This window comes from Ammospiza nelsoni, chromosome 8, assembly GCF_027579445.1.
Source record: "Ammospiza nelsoni isolate bAmmNel1 chromosome 8, bAmmNel1.pri, whole genome shotgun sequence".
NCBI lineage: Eukaryota > Metazoa > Chordata > Aves > Passeriformes > Passerellidae > Ammospiza > Ammospiza nelsoni.
Genome location: NC_080640.1, coordinates 4,329,837 through 4,349,552, shown reverse-complemented (window position 1 = coordinate 4,349,552; position 19,716 = coordinate 4,329,837). Strand labels below are relative to the sequence as shown.

General features: G+C 45.8%; 2 protein-coding genes across 7 annotated transcripts; one reads left to right on the top strand and one right to left on the bottom strand.

Moving 5' to 3' along the window:
• Window positions 1-1,109: 1,109 nt before the first annotated feature.
• PSTK (phosphoseryl-tRNA kinase) lies at window positions 1,110-4,900 on the top strand. The gene is made up of 6 exons (XM_059476702.1): window positions 1,110-1,361; window positions 1,523-1,781; window positions 2,493-2,691; window positions 3,082-3,157; window positions 3,663-3,756; window positions 4,399-4,900. Exons 1-6 carry the CDS (start codon window positions 1,110-1,112, stop codon window positions 4,584-4,586), a joined length of 1,068 nt encoding a protein of 355 aa, XP_059332685.1. The 3' UTR covers window positions 4,587-4,900.
• Window positions 4,895-19,664, bottom strand: IKZF5 (IKAROS family zinc finger 5). Of its 6 annotated transcripts, none has more exons than XM_059476698.1 (6): window positions 19,623-19,664; window positions 17,116-17,184; window positions 16,172-16,265; window positions 14,047-14,209; window positions 13,525-13,707; window positions 4,895-10,102 (listed from the first exon to the last, which is right to left on the bottom strand). In XM_059476698.1, the coding sequence occupies exons 4-6, from the start codon at window positions 14,177-14,179 to the stop codon at window positions 9,159-9,161; spliced, it is 1,260 nt and encodes a 419-aa protein (XP_059332681.1). In that variant the 5' UTR covers window positions 14,180-14,209; window positions 16,172-16,265; window positions 17,116-17,184; window positions 19,623-19,664; the 3' UTR covers window positions 4,895-9,158. The 6 variants fall into 6 exon arrangements, with proteins under 6 accessions (XP_059332681.1, XP_059332677.1, XP_059332682.1 ...); XM_059476694.1 differs by having other exon boundaries at window positions 17,120-17,184; window positions 19,623-19,660; XM_059476699.1 differs by having other exon boundaries at window positions 17,112-17,184; window positions 19,623-19,637.
• Window positions 19,665-19,716: the final 52 nt, after the last annotated feature.

Sequence of the window (19,716 nt, the reverse complement as noted above, 5' to 3'; positions counted from 1 at the left end):
GGGAAAGTCTCCACCAGCTGCAGTGCAGAGAGCACCTCACTGCCCAAACAGAGCTGTGGGTGTGCATCCTCCTTCCCTGGGCACTGCAGCACGCCCTGGCTGTGCTCATGCAAATCTCAGAGTGCAAACTGGGAAAAACAGTGAATAAATTACAGAGTTGCCTCACTGAGAGAATATTTCCAACCATCAGATGGCCACATCACTGAAGAGCTGGAAAAAAGAACCCAAAAGAGATTGCTGGCAAAAAATCTGTGTCTTCCAGTGTCCTCTTCTTTGACCCCTCAGAATCTCAAACTGTTCTTATTAAATATCCCTGTCATTTAGACCTCAAGTATGATATAACATTGATTTTATTTATTACATGACAATTTAAAATAAATCCTCAGGGGCAGCACACGTGGTTGTATCTTTGTTTTGTGATCACCACAAAAGGCACCGTGGGGCACGGAGGAGGGCTCAGCCTTTGACACTCCAGGGGGAGCTAAAGAGAATTCTTGTGCTTATTGTGATGGCAGAATTGGGTAAAAAATGGGGAAAACAGAACCAGGTAAAAAATGGGTAAAAAGCAGAGCCAGGTAAAAAATGGGTAAAAGCAGAATTGGGTAAAAAATGGGTAAAAACCAGAACCGGGTAAAAGAATAATTGGGTAAAAAATGGGTAAAACTACAAAGGGGTAAAAAAATAGGTCAAACCAGAACCAGAACCCGGTGAAAAATGGGTAAAAACCAGAACCGGCTAAAAAATGGGTAAGACCAGATTTGGGTAAAAAATGGGTAAAAGCAGAACTAGGTGAAAAATGGGTAAAAAACAGAACCGGGTAAAAAATGGGTAAAAGCAGAACTGGGTGAAAAATGGGTAAAAGCAGAATTGGGTAAAAAATGGGTAAAAGCAGAACCGGATAAAGACTGGGTAAAAACATGAACCGGTAAAAAATGGGTAAAAGCAGAACTGGGTAAAAATATGGGTTAAAACCAGAATTGGGTAAAAAATGGGTAAAACCACAAAAGGGTAAAAAATGGGTAAAACCAGAACCGGTCTGAGGGGCCGTGCGTGGCTCTGCCGTTCGCACCGCGCCCGCCAGGGGGCGCCCCGCGGTGAGGGCCCGGCGCATGCGCACAGCGCCAGCGGAAGCGGCGGGACCCGCAGCACTGGCGGCGGAGCAGCAGCGGCAGCACCGGGAGAGCGGCGGCGGCGCCCGGGTGGGGCTGTGCCTGCTGTGCGGGCTGCCCGCGGCCGGCAAGTCCACGCTGGGCCGCGCCCTGAGCCGCCGGCTGCCGCAGCGGCGGGGCTGGGCCTGCGCGCTGCTCGCCTACGACGAGCTCATCCCCCCCGAGGCCTTCCGCACCAGCCCGTCCCCATCGGTCAGTGCGGCGCGCCGGTGTGACGTCATCGCGTGCGACCGCGGTTGCCTGGCAACGGGACGCGGCCTGGCCGGTCCGGGTCCCCTCATGGCGGGCGCGGGGCCGGGAGCGCTGAGCGGCGGCGATGGAGGCCGTGATCTCTCGCCTTCCTCTCCCCACAGCTGCCCGGCTGGAAGCAGAGCCGCCGCGAGCTGCTGCAGTGCCTGGAGGGGCTCCTGCGGGCGCTGCTCACCGGGGCGCCGCTGCCCGGCCCCGCGCAGCCGGGCTGGCCGCGCTTCCTGCGCTGCTGCCGCCGGGAGGGGCTGCTGGCCGCCCCCGATGGGGACACCGGAGCCGCCTCCCGGCCGCTCGTCCTCCTGCTGGATGACAACTTCTATTACCAGAGCATGCGCTACGAGGTGTACCAGCTGGCCCGCAAATGTAATTATTTATTCCCTGATCTTCGGCGTGAGGATGTTTGTGGGAAATTCAGCGCCTTCTTTCACGTGCTCTCCCGGAGCGTGGGTTGTTCTGATTGCTGGGTACCTGTAATAGAGTAGCAATCAATGTAACCTTGTTACTGCCTTATTATAAACTGGGAGATTGTGTAAAACCCTTCCTAGAGCAGCCTTAAAGCACCTTCCAGTACATAAGGAGCTCCAAGAGAGCTGGAGAGAGACTTTGGACAAGGACATGGAATGGCAGGGCAGGGGAAATGGCTTCCCAGTGACAGAGGGCAGGGCTGGATGGGATTTTGGGAGGGAATTGTTCCCTGTGAGGGTGGGCAGGCCCTGGCACAGGGTGCCCAGAGCAGCTGTGGCTGCCCCTGGATCCCTGGCAGTGCCCAAGGCCAGGCTGGACAGGGCTGGGAGCACCTGGGACAGTGGGAGGTGTCCCTGCCATGGCAAGGATGGAATGAGATGACTTTAAGATCCCTCCCAATCCAAACAATTCCATGGTTCTGTCTCACACATTTCTTGAGCAGCCTTGAAGGTAAAATTCTGTTGCCTGTCCAGATTTGTGTTCATGTCTGGCTCAGAAGCAGTGCATAAACTGCTCATTCATGTAGAGCCTTTCTCCTGCATGGTGCTCTCAGAAATTGTTACTTGAACTGTTTAAGGATAAAATTATGTCTGGTTCTGTTCTTTTCAGATTCCTTGGGCTTCTGCCAGTTATTTTTGGAGTGTCCAGTGGAATGCTGCCTGCAGAGGAACCGCCTCAGGAGTGACCCTGTGCCTGAGCAAACCATACAATTAATGGCAAGGAAAATAGAGATGCCAGATCCCAGGAAAAACCCCTGGGAGCAGCACAGCCTCATTCTGAGCAGTTCTGATGGCATCTCAGAGGATGAGTATGTTGCTGATTGATGCCAGAGTTTTCCCTAAGTGCTGTTTTCAGTGGTAGATGCTTCTTATTGAATCTGCACAATGTGTACAAAGTATTCCCAGTGGTGATTTTTGGCAGTTACACAGAATCCAGGTTTGCTGGAGCTCACAGCCACCATCCTCAAAACTCACAGCATTCCTGCCCTCTCACTGAAAATCTGTGCAAGTTGTCTGAAATGCTAAGGCTGAGTTGTAATAATTTGAGTTGTAATTGTTTAATTTCAGATTATTTCACTGATTGCCTTAAAAATTTAACTGAAATCTTGCTTTTCAATTTTTTTTTTCCCTGTGGCATCATTAGAAAAGAAAAGAAGTGTATCTGTTGATTGCCATGGTTTACCCTGTTTGTTTTTTAGTGAGCAGATCATGAACTTGCTGGTCACTGCTTTGGAAAATCCAGAGAGGCCAAATGAGGAGGACACAGAGCAGAAGGTAGCACTGCTGGGACACAGGGCACAGCTCTGGGATTGTTCCCTGTGAGGGTGGCAGGCCCTGGCACAGGGTGCCCCTGGATCCCTGGCAGTGCCCAAGGCCAGGCTGGACATTGGGGCTGGGAGCACCCTGGGACAGTGGAAGGTGTCCCTCCTTTAAGGTCCCTTCCAACCCCAACCATTCTTTGACTTTGGAGAAATCCTTAAAAACCTGGCTACTCAAACAAACAGAAGCGATTTTCACATACAAAATCAGTTTGATGTAAAAGTTGCTTTAATCTGATGAAGGTTAATAAGAAGTTTTTGTTTAGTATAGTCTAAACTCTTCATGCTAGGACTTAAACACTAATTTAGGCCAGGTTGGACATTGGGGCTTGGAGCACCTGGGGCAGTGGTGCCAGCCTGAGGTGCTGCTAATGTTTTGTTCTCAAATGGAACTTCAAAAGCCAAGTAAATTCAGTGTTTGTTTGTTTGTTTGTTTGTTTTGTTCCTTGCTGGTTGGCCAGGAGGCAGCTCGAGCCATGTGTGCAGCCAGTGCTGTCCATCAGGCTGACCAGGCGTGCAGGAGAGCCATCTCTGAGGCCATGCAGGATGCCAAAGGTACCCATCTGCCCTGCCCACCCATCCCAGCTCCAGCTGGCACTGGGAAACAGCCCTGAAATTCCCTTGGGATAAACTGTCCAGGATCCTGTCCCAGCAGCTGTGCCTGAGGCAACACCTTCACAGCTCTGGTCAGGGTTAACGTAGAAATTTGTAGGTTTAAAAACCAGCATCATGTTTATTAACTGTATTAATTACAGCTTTAATAAAGCCATTTAGTACAGAGCAGCATTTTAGAGGATTTTAATATTGTTTTGGGACACGTGGCAGTAAGGACAGGGGCAGATTTACAGGAGGAGCAGCTCAGTGTCCTTAACTGCAAAGCTCAGCTGTGTGCCTGGGTTCAGGCTTCTCCCTGAGACAGGGACAGGAGGGAATGGCTGGAGCTGGGCCAGGGAGGTTTAGGGTGGATTTAGGGAAAGGTTCTTCCCCAGAGAGTGCTGGGAATGGACACAGCCCCGAGGCTGCCAGAGCTCCAGGAGCTTGGGCAGCACTGCCAGGGTGGGATTGCTGGGGAGCCTCTGCAGGGACAGGAGCTGCACTCAATCCCTCTGTGTCCCTTCCAGCTCAGGATATTCTGTGGTTCTGTGATTTTTTTTCTGTAAGCATGAAGTTAAAAGTTCAGCTTCAATTTTGTTTTAGGTAAAAACATCCTCCCGAGTGAGATGAAGAGCCTGGCAGAAGAACTCAACAAACTGAAAGCAGAATTTTTGGAAGACTTGAGGCAAGGGAAGACTTTGAAAAGCCAATATTCTGACCCTGCTACAAGTGTTATTTCTTCATTCCAACAGGAGGCAACCAAGGTAGTAAATAAATATATTTTAAAATAATGACACAGAGAATGTTCGGTGTTTAGGAGTCCCAAGTATTAAAATGCAGGACTCTGAGCACTGCTGCTGAGATCTGAGGTGCAGCTCCCCTCTCTGGAGCCCCTGTGCCTCCTCTCCCCATGAAATGGAAGAGAAACACTTTAATCAAGTCTAACCAAGCTGTTCTTGGCTGTGGAGATCAAGCCAAGAGCAAACCATCCTGAGATTGAAATTTCACAGAATCAGGAAGAGTTAACCCAGGAGGAGCACCAGGGAAATCACCAGCTCCACCCCTGGAAGGATATGCAATTAAAAACTGACATAGGACCTAGTTAGAAAGTGTTATTTTATTCATATCTTACAAAAGCAAAGCTTCACAACATGAACTACACGAGATAGAGTTATTTCAGAATTAACCTTGTCATCTCAGAAATGTTCACTAACATTAAAATTTATTTTACAACTCTAACAGCTTTCATTTTTGCATAAAATCTGCTCTTTACACTGAAGTACATATTATTAACAAAGTAGGTACTTAGAAGCACATACACAAAGATTGCTCAATGAAAAATGCTTTAGCAGGAGAGAGATTTCCTGCAGCAGAACATCATTTGCTGTAGATTTTCAAAGAAGCTTAAAGTTAGTAGAAAACTTGCCAGTGAAGACTTCTAAATTACATTCCCTTTGTCAAAAAGAAACAAAAAGCAAACCCCCAAAACATTCTGGAACAAAACAAACATTAACAAATTATTTGTCTGGAAAATACTGCTGGAAGGTGTCCCAGCACTGAGTTTTATATTAAAAAGCCAATCAACATTTTATGTCTAAACAGGTGTCTGTGAAAAAACAAATATTTTTCCTATTGCCTCCTTCACAGTTGAATGTTAACTGAGATAATGAAGATGTTCAAATATTCAAATGTTCAGTGGAATATTCAGTCTCAAAACTTGAGTGTGTGTTAAACAGTGTATGTTAGAAATGCCCACAAAGCTATAAAATAATCTGTGACAATAAAAACAAAACCCCCACAAGGTTTATGTTTTGCAACTTTAACAGAATTGAACAGAGCTGAGCTATGGAAAAATTCCATCTCCTTTCCAAACTTCCATTAATAACAGTTAAAATGCTAATCACCCATTACCTTATAATGTGAGCATCTGGGTTTTTAGAAAAAACACCAAAACAAGTGAGTGCAGAGTAGCACATGGAGGACTCAATATGAAAAGTTCTTTTAACAAAGGACTCAATCCCAGAATCCTGGACAAATCTCCCTCCCTGACTCTGGGTAAGGCCTGCTTGTGCAAGGGATCACACTTGGAAAGAATTTGCCAGTACCAGCTCTGGACTTTAAATTATAGTCAATAGTATGAATAAATTATGAAACATAGGAAAATACACCTTCCAAAGCTGCTCAGTTGACAGGAGGGGACAATGATGGCAGGGCAGTGTTTGGCCAACTGAACACACAGAGTGATCCTGGAACAGGATCCCAGTCCTGGGAAGGACACAGGGATCCAGCCCAGGGCTCTGGGGGCAGAGCCAGGGCATGAGCACCAAAGCTGCTGCTGCTGCTGCCCAAGAACCCCCTGCAATGAGCAGTTTGCCCAAAGAAACAGAGAAAAGAGTTTTTTCATTCCTCAACCATTCAGAGATGTCCCAGCTAGTCTACTCCAGAGCAGAACCAGTGGTGTCCGGGCAGCAGCAGGAAAATCCTTCCCAACATCCATTTGCAAGGCTTGGGGACAGATTTTTTCCCACTGAGTTCTGTTGTTCAGAATGGCCATTCCCCACAGTGGGATCCCCTCCTAAACAAGGGCCCCTTTGCCATGAGATCCTGCAGGATCCCTCCTGCTCCCAACTCCTCCATCAGTGCCCTACCCTGATTCTGCCCAAGGCCATCATGGCTCAGGAGTCATTTCTCTAAATCACCAAATCAAGAGACAAAGAGAAGCCTCTAACAATGTGAGCAGAAGCCCCAGAGGTCAGAAACCACATGTGTGCCCAGGGCAATGACTGTCCCCAGGATACCAGCAAGGAAAACCCACAAGGCAGGAGCACGTGGCTGCTGTGCTCACTCAGCACTGAAAGGAGCTCCCTGAAAGGAGCTCCAGCAGGCCACAAGTTCCCTTGGGAATGCCAGAGCTCAGAGTGCACCACCTACCAAAAAGGCAAGGAAAACCACTTCCCTAAATTAATAATTGTAAATCTTCCAGTCTTCTCTTAACACTACATTTCAGCCAAAGGTAAATTGTAGAATTGTCCAATGTGTGATCCACCATTTCTGCCCTCTTTAATTGGAAAAAATTTTGATTCCAAAACCTGTCCAGGAGCAGTAACTTCTAACTGGATTCCACTTCAGTCAGCTTTTACTCCTTAAAATAAAGATGTTTACACGCACAGACTTGCAGTTTTACTTATAAATCTAAAAAGTATAAAGCAACAATGAAATATTTTGGAATTACAGAGTGTCCTGATGAAAAATGAAAATCACATTCTGTCTTAAAAATCCAGCAGAACAAATTCTGAACCAGGCCTGAAAACAAAGCAATTTTTAGGGATGACAGTGTTATTGTTCATCTTCACTACACTGGAACCACTCCAGTGCAAGATTTCTGACCTCATTACTTCAAGACTGCACAGCCAAGAAAGAACCCAGTTCCTCAAGCACAGAAATTCAACTGTAGGTCAGTCAGGTAGACAGAAACACATCTGGTATCCAAATTTCTATTTAATTAAAGTCAAAATTACTTCTACAGCTAAAATTCTTACACAGGTGGTTTTCCTGCATTGATCTCACCCTGATCACTGTAAGTTTTTCCATTGGTTTCTGGAAGTTTTAGCATAAAAATATTAATTTGAGTAAGCCAAACATTTTCTATTGAGATTCCAACCTCTGACTTGTGGAACATTAATAAAATCTCCCTGCTTTTAACAAAACATGGTTTGCTGATAGGAAAAGGGAAATATATAAGGGAAGCTTTAATTGGTCTCAAGTAGGACAAACCAAGGTAAAAGTGCATGTCTAAATATGGGAAAAGTAACAGTTCTTCCTTTATTTTTAATGTCTCAAATTCTTATCTAGCACATAAAGTTATTATTCATTTTAATTAGATGTTTTACTCAGGTTTATATTAAAGTGCCTGTCCTTTAGCCTGAGGGCTTCTAAAGATGAGTGTACACTATGAAACAGAATAAACAACTTCAGTTATTATTTGCCATCCACAATTCCTAAAAACAACTTCAGTGTAGTCAGTCAGTTTTTCCTTTGCATCCTACATGGAGCCCAAAAAGCCAGAGCTGCTTCCCCTCATTCCCAGCACACCCAAAGGACATCAAACCTGGGAGAGGGGACAAACCAGGCCTCCAAGTCAGCTGAAATTCACACTAAACTGGATTATACAACTCCCAAAAATACAGGCAACCTCTCAGTTGTAGCCTGGCCCAACATAAAACTGAACAAAGGAGTTTGATTTGTAAACTTCTTGTTTGTTTCTATCAGAACTTCTATCAGCAGGACAGAAGTCTAATTGTGCAAATTTTAAATATCTGTACAACTCAGTTTAAGGCAGTTAGAAATCTCACAGAATATATATTAGTTCTACAGGCTCTTCATTATCTCTCTAAAAATTGCCTCCTGAAAAAACAATGACATGGAAAATTTTGTAGAGTGTAGATAAAATAAGGTTTCTTACTTTTTTGTTTTTATAACTCATGAATGACAGGCTTTTAGCTCTTTCTTTTCTACCAGTTTTATTCACAATAACCTGTTATCTTCTACTTTTGTGCTAACAGTTAAATTAGTGTTTAAGTCCTAGCATGAAGAGTTTAGACTATACTAAACAAAAACTTCTTATTAACCTTCATCAGATTAAAGCAACTTTTACATCAAACTGATTTTGTATGTGAAAATTGCTTCTGTTTGTTTGAGTAGCCAGGTTTTTAAGGATTTCTCCAAAGTCAAAGAATGGTTGGGGTTGGAAGGGACCTTAAAGGAGGGACACCTTCCACTGTCCCAGGGTGCTCCCAGCCCCAATGTCCAGCCTGGCCTTGGGCACTGCCAGGGGTCCAGGGGCACCCTGTGCCAGGGCCTGCCACCCTCACAGGGAACAATTCCTGCCCAATATCCCATCCAGCCCTGCCCTCTGTCACCATGAAGCCATTCCTCCTTGTCCTGTCTCTGTATGATGTGTCATTGCACTGACCTTTCCTATTTTATGGATAATCCATCTTGTCTTGCCTAGTGAACAATCTGGGAATTACCTCCTGTGGTTCAGGACACACGCTCTGCTTCTCCACTTGCAGAATGTTTATTGGGATTAAGTGCAAGCAACTTAAATTTAGCAACCACAGCATGTAAATGCATTCCAACCCTTCAGCACTCTTGGCTTTTTTTGAAAGGCTACATATAAAACAGAAACTGAATATGATACAAAATTTCCCTGGCAAGTTTTACAAGAACACGGAAATCAATTTGCCTCCTTTGTCGAACTGATTAATGTGAAGATTCCTTATGGGAATGTGCAAGCTTTCCATCAGCAAGTATGAAAAATAGACTGTAATATGTTAAAAAACTAAACAAAAGCATGTTCTCAGTCAATGTTGATTATGTTGGCCTCTTGCAAAGTGGCAAGCAAAGTCGTACTTGTTTTTACATTTACACCCACAAATGTTACACTGGAAAGGATTCTCAAATCCATGGCATCCCATGTGGATGGTGTAAAGGATATTGTCTGCAAAGTACATGTCACAGTGTGGGCAGTGGTGCAGGAGCTGAGGGTCCTGCACTGGCAGGGTTGGAGCTGGAGTGCTGGGCTGGCTGTTGCTGATGCTGGGAGTACTGGTGTGGGCACTGCGGTCGCTGCTGGGCCCTGCCACGGGACTATAGTTCCTCTGGTTGTGTGCGGGCCGGGAGTCAGGGCTGGTTGGAGAGGAATTCTGAGGGATATTTGCTGACACAGCTGAAACTACTGCAGGTGCAGCAGGCTGCTGTATCATGAAAGGCTTTTCATCTTGACAGGAAACGACGTCAGGAGAGGCTGGATTTTGGTTTTCAGGCGGCAAACTGGACAACTGTCCTGCTAAGGTGGAGAGCTGGTTTAAAGGATTATCCACCATGAGGTCCTGTGGATCTCTTGGCAAGCCCCCGCTCGGAGCGGTCTTTGCCATGCTCTCGTACGCCTCAGTCTGGATATTGGGGATCTCGTGGGTGAAATCATTAAGGTAGTCTGGTTTCTGCACCACCATGGAGGGCGGGCTCAGATTAATTAATGCTCTCCTGCTGTAGCCCAAATTGCTGGTCTTCTTCTGCAGAACCCCCCACATCTTCTTGCTGCTCAGGGAGGACCTGGTGCCCTTGATGGGCACCATCTTGTGCTTGCGCCGGCGGTGGTGGGACAGGTTGCTGCGGTCGCTGCAGCGGAAGGAGCACAGCTCGCACTTGTAGGGCTTCTCCCCGGTGTGGGACCGCATGTGAGCCTCCAGGTGACGCTCGTAGGCCGAGGCAAAGGGACACAGGTGGCACCTGTGTGGCTTCTCCCCTGGAAAATCAGAACAGGTTAGCCCACAGCACCTCGGAGCCTGGAACAGGCTTTGTGTGCGGCTCGCTGGGAGCCGCTGGTGCAGCTTCGGTCACGGCCAGCCTCGAGCTCAGCTGGGTGTCCTGGGGGAGTGGGGAGCACTGGGACAGCTCTGCCCCACCCAGGGATCAGCAGCACACAGAAAAATCCTGAGGGGAACCAGGGTAACACACCAACCTGCCTGGGAACTGCAGCGACAACACCAAGGACTGAGTGCAGTGATGTTTGTGTGGTGCCGGCTCCCCCTCAGCCGTGGAGGGCACAGGGGAGCACAGGAATTCTGTACCACCAAAATGTCACTGCTCTTCAGGAGAACTCTGAGGGAGGGTATCCTTCTGGGACTGTGGAGAGTCTGGTTCTAGCATGGCTTAAAGAAAGAGGCCATGAAGGTATACAGTTGAGGGAAAAGTAAAAGGTAGTTGTAAAGCAGTTCCCAGGCTTGATTCTATAAATAATTAGGCTCTCTCAAGCACCACTTTATAAACAATAAGATTCTCAGACAGTCTTCCCATAACAGGCAAAACACTCTGTCCTTGGGCTCTCTGGGAAAAGACAGCTACTCTGGGAACAGATATGGAGGTTCTGGGAACTTTTCATATCACAGTGAGAACGCTGGTCCTGTTTTCAATAAACAAATCATAGGTATTGTAAAACAAAAGGAGGGGTTAGAGTTTTCTCTGTTAACCTATCATGAGCTTGGATTTTGCAATATGCATGAAGTTAATTAACACTGTTATATAAAGTGGCTGATTGATCAATAAATCAAATTCAATGCTGATCAACGACAAGGTGGGTTGGCTTCCTTCGCTTTCGACATGGGACCTCCCAAACATCCCTACTCCTAAACACCCTGGAACTACCACCTAAATAACCCACACACACACACAGCCACTCAAGGACTGAGCTTTGGAAAAGGATCCTCTGGCTAAAGAGTTGGAACAGAAATCAAAAGCCAGGTACTCCCAGGAGAGCTGTGTGCTCTTCCAGATGGGAGATGGGATGATGATCAGGGAGACCATCATTCCTACAATCATCTCCTTTGCACATACTGAACTTTGTTATTCTATCAAATGAAATTTATAGATACAAAGTTTTCTGAGGATTTTTTAAAAAGTTAATGTGAATAACATAACAACAGGCCAGACAACAGCTTTGTAACAGCACTTTAGGAGTTCTGATTTTCCCTTGGTAGACTGATCTAGGAGTTACAGATCCAGGTCTGCAATGTCAGAAGTGCCTAAAGGATCTGATGTGTGTTCAGGTGCTGAAATGAAAGATCATCTTACTCTTCCTATCTCGAGTGCCAGCTCAATTTCTAAATCCCTGTCATGTGACTGATGAGCATTCCAGAGTTTGGAATCACAGTCTCAGATACCAAACAGATTTCTTTTATTCCCCCTACATCACTGGCTCTCCAAGAGGAAAGAAATCAATTTTTGTGCTACCTCTAAGTACCTTCTTAGCACCAAGCAAAACCATGATTTCTCCATGAGCATCTCTCTGCACTCATATATGTACACACAAGGATGAGTAAAGATCTGGAGACTTGATAAAATGGTATGAGAAGATTGGCAAACTCTGTGTGAATGCAGGGAGTTTGTCAATCTGATTTCATTCTAAACTGGTTGCACAGAGATAAAAGTTTTGCATCACATGTAGCACAACACAGCTGGTGAACTACTCATTACCTGCTGTCAGACCCAGCAGGAAGCCAATCCTGCAGTAGGCTGCACTTAATAATGATAATAATGATGGTTGCACGATCATGCCTGGTCACAATTCCTTTGGCACAAGTCCAGGATGCTGTACCTGTTTATTTACACTGCTCTGAGGCTGTGAGGCAGCTGCCACTTCCCCACTTTAGTGCTGACTCATCTGAGCCCTCACAGCACAAGCAGCATCTCCTGGCCCTCTGCCAGCCTCCCAGGCAAACAACACTCAGGCCTTGGATCTTCTTCCCTTGAGTGAAAAAACAAACCAAACCAGGCAAACCAAACCAAACCAAACCAGGAAAACCAAACCAAAAGAACTATTTTCTTGTTCTAGAAGACAAAAGAGAAGAATTTACCAGGTCTTTCAGAATCTGAACCTCAGAACTCTGTGATTTCTGGCTGGTTGCCATTTCCTACCCCACTATGCCCTGTTGAAACAAGCCAGCACTGCAGGGCCAGTGAAGGAGCTCCAGCTTTCCCAAAATGCACCCAGGGAGCTCCTGTGTGGAAGGAATGGCTCCCAGCAAAGTGAGAATCTGAGGAGATTAACTGCATCTGAGAGAGCTACAATCACATCAACTGGAAATCTGTAAAAACTTTCATTCTTTGCAGGACATGATTTTTTTCTGCTCTGTTTAACACCCTGAAGTCATCTGTATTGGTGTGATACACTTGACAGAGTTCACAAGCACCTATTTTTGTTTTCTCTCATTTGCCATGAAGCTGGAGCTTTCAGAACAGTTCAGGATATTTTAACTTTTATGACAGTTTTGCTTTTCAGGTTTATACATCCAACAGTGGCAAATGCTCTTTAACAAGCCACAGTTGATAATTTTTCTGTTCACTCCTGATACCAGACACAAACTTGATGGTATGCCCTCACATTTGAATATTCTACCAATAACTTTATTTTTATTACTATGCTTTGTACTTCCACATCTAGGATGTTGTGCAGAACAGGAATATTTGCATGGCTAAACAACAGAGGAAGAAAAGACCCTGTAAATCTCTGTGTAGGAACATGTACATTTTTAACTTTTCTCACGACAGAAAAACTAAATATTTCAGGGCCCTTCAATTTACATTGAAGCTTTCATGCTAAACTTTACTCCCATATAGTTACTTATAATAATAAATGTCAGTAGGGATTTGCACAGTTTAAATAGGTACAGGGCATTCCTTTATAAAAATAGACTATAAAGGCCCACCAATTATTGCTAATTATTGTTATTGTTATGAATTCTCTTCCAGATGGGATGATGACCAGGGAGACCATCATCTCCTGTGCACATGCAGAACTTTGTTCTTCTATCAAATGAAATGTATAGATACAAAGTTTTAAAAAGTTAATGTGAGTAACATATAATAACAGGCCAGCCAACACTTTTGTAAGGCAGCACTTCAGCACTTCTGATTTTCCCTTGGTAGGCTGATCCCCCAGGAGTTACAGATCCAAGTCTGCAATGTCAGAAGTGCCTAAAGGATCTGATGTGCGTTCAGGAGCTGAAATCAAAAATTTTCTTACTCTTCCTATCTCGAGTGCCAGCTCAATTTCTAAATCCCTGTCATGTGACTGATGAGCAGGATGAATTTGCCAACTGCTGCCATGGAAATCCCAATGCAGAGCAAACCCCCAAGGGCTCCCAGGCAGGCAGAGAGAAGATCCCATACCTGTGTGAATCCTGATGTGCTCGATGAGCCGTGCTGTTCCTTTGCTGGCATAGTTACAGTATCGACACTTTAACTTCCCATCAAAAGTCCTTTCAAAGCCATCCACCAACATTCCTGAGTTTTCATCCAGTGAAACTTCAACAGAAGGATGATCCAGGCCATTCTGATCACCTTCTGTCCCAGCTGTGAACAATGCAACACAGATTTTAATGAACAATCTGTGGGATGCCATCTGCCACACTGTGAGCAAATGCCAAAGAGCTTTTGCTTCTCTCAGCCCTCGGTTTTTAAATATAGAGAATTATAAAAACATTCCCTGATTAAAACAAAGGTAATCAATTTGCCTCCTTTGTCAAATGGATTAATGTGAAGATTCCTTATGGCAATCTTCACATTACATACACATCCTTTGTGACACAAAAATGACTATCAAAAATGCTTCCATACAGCAGCATTACCTGGATTGTGAACACTGAAGTCACTCTCAAAAATATCAAATTTATGATACTGGAAAAAACTCACCTCCCTGGAGAGTCTCTACTTCCTTGTCACCAGTAACTGATCCAGAAATCATATTGACATGGTGGGTCTGCTGGGTCAGATATTCCTGAAAATCCTTCACAAAATCCAACGGTTCTGCCTTCTTTTCCCCCATATTGACTCTTTCATTTATAACCTCTCGTGCCTAGAAGGAAAAATGTTTTCAGAACACAAGTGTCATTGAATTTGGCTGCATTCATAGTAACAAGTTCAGGATTTGGGCTGGATTTTAAGTGAAGAATTACTTTTATCACACAGTTTGAGTGTCGTGGTTTAACAAAGTCCGGTTTTCAGTTGAGGGGGTGATTCCCTGTGGGGACTGGGTGGAGCCAATGAGCTGCCAAGTTTGAAGAGCCAATCAGCTGGCTAGATTTGAAGATTGACATCTGGTTAACCAATCAGCAGGCTAGTTTGGAAGAGTGACACCTGTTTAAACCACTTAGAAGAGCTGAACACGCCTCTATGAGAACACATTTAATGGGCTGGGCCCTGAGGACTTGGGGCTGATGGCCTCTCATGTGTGGTGGTGTTCACAGGGGTCCCAGGACAAGGGAAGAGATGAGAATGTTGATTCTATGTTTCAGAAGGCTGATTTATTATTTTATGATACATATTATATTAAAAGAAAATTATATACTAAAACTGTACTAAAATAAAAGAAGAAAGGATTTCATCAGAAGGCTGGCAAGGAATAGAAAGGAATGGAATGATAATAAAATCTTGTGACTGAACAGAGAGTCTGAGCCAGCTGACTGTGATTGGCCATTAATTAGAAACAACCACATGAGACCAATCCCAGATGCACCTGTTGCATTCCACAGCAGCAGATAACCATTGTTTACATTATGCTCCTGAGGCCTCTCAGTTTCTCAGGAGAAAAATCCTGGGAAAGGGATTTTTCAGAAAATAGCGTGGCTACACTCATGGCCAGGCTGGCTCACTGCTGGGCTGGGATTTTCCTGGCCACCACCAGGCTGTGCTGCCAGGACTGTCCCAGCACCTGAACACACCAATTCTCTCCTGAGTCAGGAAAAGGAAAGGGTGAAGACACGTAGAGAAAACAACACAGACACTGAGGGCAGTGAAGGAGGAGTCAAATTCTAGATGGGAGAGGATTGAGGAGATGCCTTAGTCTTGGGCTGAAATTCTTTTGTGAGGCAATGGTGAAGATATATTTTTCATCTATCAGACTTTGTTTTTTCCCTGTAGCTCATGAAGTGCATGGGGGGATGCAGCTTCTGAGAGAAGGACACTCAGCCTGGAGTGTGTGGATGCTGAAAAGCTGTAACCCAACAAGAACCTTGAACAGAGAGAGATGGGAAACTTTGTCCCAGGGATAGAAGAAGAAAAACCTCTGCTCCCAGAGATAAAAGTGGAGTAATTTTGTTTTTATGCATCCATAAAATAGTGCCCCATAAGTTATCATGGCCCATGAAAGCAGCTTTGGGAAAGCTGTAACTCGTGGGATTTTCACACTGCAAACAGATTTTCCCTTCCTGGCAGCTGATTTGCTGTGACACTGAAGCCACAAGAGAACTGCTTCTTGTGGAGAAGTCTCCATGGCATGGCAAGAGAGACTCCTCTCCCTGGGTGGACTGAAGAAAGATTATTTTAGAGGTGGTAAACTGACTGAAAGTCCCAGGTTTTGTCTCTTTACAGCTTTTGTCTCTTTCTTGTCTGTGGGAAAGAAAAGAGAGTATTGGGGAAGAAGTGTTCTGAAAGTTTTTTGTTCTGATTTTATTTTTTATTTTAATTCTGTTAATAAAGTTTTCTTTATACCATTTAAAGTTTTGAGCCTGGTTTGCCCTCCCCCTCCTAATCCATATCTCACAGCAGGAAATGAGTAAATAAATAATTTTTAGTGCATGCATGGGCATTTGGCCAGCATTAGACCCACTACACTGAGTCAAAGAGCAAATCTGCAACCATAAGAATATTGGGTTTTGAATTTTTAACTCATTAAAGATCACCAAATACAATTTATGGGGAAATCCCTTTCAGCAACATGTAAACAACATAATAATAAAAATAGTAAATAAAATTTTAAAAAACACATAGTAATGAAAATCAACCTGCCTTTTTAAAAAATAAAAAGAATGGATCATACCTGGATTTTAGTTCCCTGCTAAGTAGCAAACATGCTCCAAAATGTACCTCAACACGTCAGATAAAAAGCACAGAGCACAGCTTCTCCACTTTTCCTAGAGGGAATAAAAAGGAAATGTGAGTCCATTACTCTTCCCAACCCACATCAGTTATAAGAAAGAAACCTGAAAAATATTTGTGTTTGAAAGACAGGAATCTAACACTCTGCTGTTCTAAATTTTATTAAAACAATCACACTTCCAATAAAAGTTTTTCAAAGACTGCATCCTCTGCTTCCTGGATGTCACCTGAAGGACACTTCTCACTCACTTCTGTTTTCCAATAAACACCTGGCTCCAAAAACCCCAGATTTGGGTCAGTCAGTTATGGGAGCTGCAATGTGGGGAAACAACTGAATGTTGGTGATTAGCAAAGCTGGAAAGAAGCCTTAGACAAAGCATTGTTTCACAGTTCTCCCAAAATCTGACTTTCTTATCCTGAGTAAAAGTCTTATTCCAGTCCATTATTTTGCACTGAAATCATTAAAATATTCCCCAGAAATCAGTGGTCAGGCTGGTTTTGGGGAGTGCAAATAACAAACTTCTATAGAGTCCCAATTCACAATGAATTTGGGAAGACAGAGTTTGGGATGCATTTGGAAGGAAAATGAGTTTGTCACATTATTTCTGCAGATTATAATCAGAAATAATTTACCATGTGACCATTTCAATAAGAATATTCCTTATTTTTAATAGGTACTTAGGTGACCTACAGGAACTCAAGTTCTGACTTCCAGACCACATTTAAATATCTTCTCCTGTGTGTCCAAACTTACAGATGTTTGTTCATTTTTGGCATCCACATGAGGATGTTCTTTCCCATCTTACCTGAGTGTGTTCAATTCCCAGCACTAATTATCATCATTAAGTTAGTTTAGAACACATCTTTATGTATCTACCTACCTACCTACCCTCTTCCAGGTGTCACAGCCTCCTGTAGGCTTAAGTTAATTTGTGTTCCATTTGTTGGTGTCTCCTGCAATAAAACAAAGAGATCAGGATATTAATTATAATATTAAAGATATCTCTAATATTGAAGATATGAAGAGAAAAACAGGGCAGTGTAACACAGAGTCCTGACCAGGCCAACTTTCCATGAATTATAATAAGAAATAACAATTTAAAATGAAACCATTCAAAACAACACCAAAGGTTTGTGTTAGCAGATCTGTGTGTGCCTTTGGGTAAGGCACTAAAACTTATTCCAGAGAATCCCAGAATGGTTTGGGTTGGGAGGGACCTTAAATCCCACCCAGTGCCACCCCTGCCATGGCAGGGACACCTCCCACTGTCCCAGGTGCTCCAGGCTCCATCCAACCTGGCCTTGGGCACTGCCAGGGATCCAGGGGCAGCCACAGCTGCTCTGGGCACCTGTGCCAGGGCCTGCCCACCCTCACAGGGAACAATTCCTTCCCAATATCCCATCTAACTCTGCTCTCTGTCAGTTTAAAGCCATTTCCCCTTGTCCTGTCACTCCAGGCTCCTGTAAACAGTCTCTCTCCATCTTTCTTTTGTGTCCTTTCATGTCCTGAAAGGCCACAAGTAGGTCACCTCAAAGCCTTCTCCTCTCCAGGCTGAACAACCCCAGTTCTCTCAACCTTATTTGACTGCACTGATTGCTTTTAAGAAACATTTAATTTTGAAAGAAAATGACAACAAATTTCATAAACAGGATAGGGATCCACTGCATAAAACTTCCTTCCTCTACCTCATTGATTTATCCTGAGAACACTCATCCTTTTCTTTACACCAGCATAGGGAAGTCACCACAATTTGAACATGACCCAAAGCTCCCATCTGTGTGCTCAAACACTTCTGTCATTTTATGTGGCATCTTTCAGAGCTACACAGCCAGCAGCTCTCCTTCTCAGGGGAGGATGACACACATCTGATCCTTGCTGTGTCACCCCTGCAAAGCAGAAAATGCAATTCTAATTAGCAGAAACTGAGCAGCCCAGCTCGTGTTTCACACACAGGGAGGGGCTGAGCACACCGGGTGTTACCCGAGCTCTGCTGACACACCCACAGCACCAGCAGCAGGGCACTGGTTACTCATCTTCTACCCAGGCACAGCTACTGGACTCAACAGGGGGCACTGAGGTGAGCTAAGTTTGCTGTCAAAGAACAGCCAGGATGAAATATTCTGCCTAAATAATGCTGCTGAAGAAAGCAGTTCATGGTGCACAGCCAGCTGTTTCATACACACAGTCAGAAGTAATCCTGCAGTAATTATAAGAGCATAAAGTATCCATGAGAACATGTATACAGTATAAAATAAATTTACTGAGAGCATATGCATCCCACCTTCTTCTAGGAAAAAAAGGGGGAGTGTTCTCTGTTCCATCTCTTCCACAGCAAATAAATAAACACAGAAAGGAATCCAAACTCCATCCAAGCCCTTCCCGGTCCTCCTGAAGGAGTTTGACGGTGGGGAGGGAGTGGAGCACAGCTCGGTGGCCACCGTGACCTGCCACCAACCCCGAACGCCTCCTCGATCCCGCTCCTCCTCCTCCGCCTCATGGGAGGGACAGGGGCACGGGAACCCTCCCAGAAACCCGCGTGTCCCGCCCCGGGCTCCTCGGACAAGAGGGACGGAGCTCCTGAGAGCATCCAGGGAAAGGCAGTGAAGATGCTGAAGGGGCTGGGGCATCTCCGTGCCCAGGAAAGGCTGAGGGAGCTGGGGCTGCTCAGCTTGGAGAGGAGCCCCAGCTGGGAGGGCGCTCAGCCCTGGCTGTCCCCGGGTGTCAGAGCAGTGCCCTGGCTGTCCCCGGGTGTCAGAGCAGTGCCCAGGCTGTCCCTGGCTGTCCCCGGGTGTCAGAGCAGTGCCCAGGCTGTCCCTGGCTGTCCCTGGCTGTCCCAGCAGGGCCCAGGCTCTGCTCCGGGATCCAGCAGTGGCACCAGAGCCACGGGCAGGGACTGATGCACACCAAGTTCCACCTCAACGAGGAAAAACTTCTTTACCGTGAGGGTGACAGCGCTGAACAGGCTGCCCGGAGAGGGTGCGGAGTCTCCCCCAGGGCAGATACCCCAGAACCTGCGCGTGTGCCCGGGGATGGCCCCGCCTGAGCAGGGAGGTGGCCCCGGATCGATTCCTTCCAACCTCACCCACTCTGATTCTGTGATTACAGTGACCCTGCGATTTCTGTAACTCTGTGATTTCTGCCACTCTGTAATTTCTGCGATCCCTCTGATTCCCGTGTTCCTCAGCCCCGCACCAAGGCAGCAGCCTCGGGGCTGCGCCGCTGACCCGGCCCCGCTCCCGGCGGGGCAGCGCGGCCCTCCCCAAGCGCTGCCCCCTGCCCGGCTCCATCACGGCACAGGGAGGCCCCGGAAGGAGAAGGAGGGAGGGAAAGGGAGCGGGAAGGAGACGGAAGGGCAGAAAGGAGCGGGAAGGGGAGGACGGGCAGCACTCACCGCCGCCGCCCCGCGCCGCTCCCGCCTCCCGCCGCCGCCATGTTTGTTGTGCCTCCCCCCGGCCCGGCCCGGCCCGGCCCGGCCCCGCCCACCG

Excerpts from the sequence above, each read along its gene's own strand:
- PSTK (XM_059476702.1), top strand. The coding sequence starts at position 1,110 with ATGCGCACAGCGCCAGCGGAAGCGGCGGGACCCGCAGCACTGGCGGCG. Across the intron at positions 1,362-1,522 it reads GCACCAGCCCGTCCCCATCG|CTGCCCGGCTGGAAGCAGAG; the intron begins GTCAGTGCGGCG and ends CTCTCCCCACAG. Across the intron at positions 3,158-3,662 it reads AGGAGGACACAGAGCAGAAG|GAGGCAGCTCGAGCCATGTG; the intron begins GTAGCACTGCTG and ends CTGGTTGGCCAG.
- IKZF5 (XM_059476698.1), bottom strand. The coding sequence starts at position 14,179 with ATGGGGGAAAAGAAGGCAGAACCGTTGGATTTTGTGAAGGATTTTCAG. Across the intron at positions 13,708-14,046 it reads AGTAGAGACTCTCCAGGGAG|CTGGGACAGAAGGTGATCAG; the intron begins GTGAGTTTTTTC and ends CATTGTTCACAG. Across the intron at positions 10,103-13,524 it reads GCACATCAGGATTCACACAG|GGGAGAAGCCACACAGGTGC; the intron begins GTATGGGATCTT and ends CTGATTTTCCAG.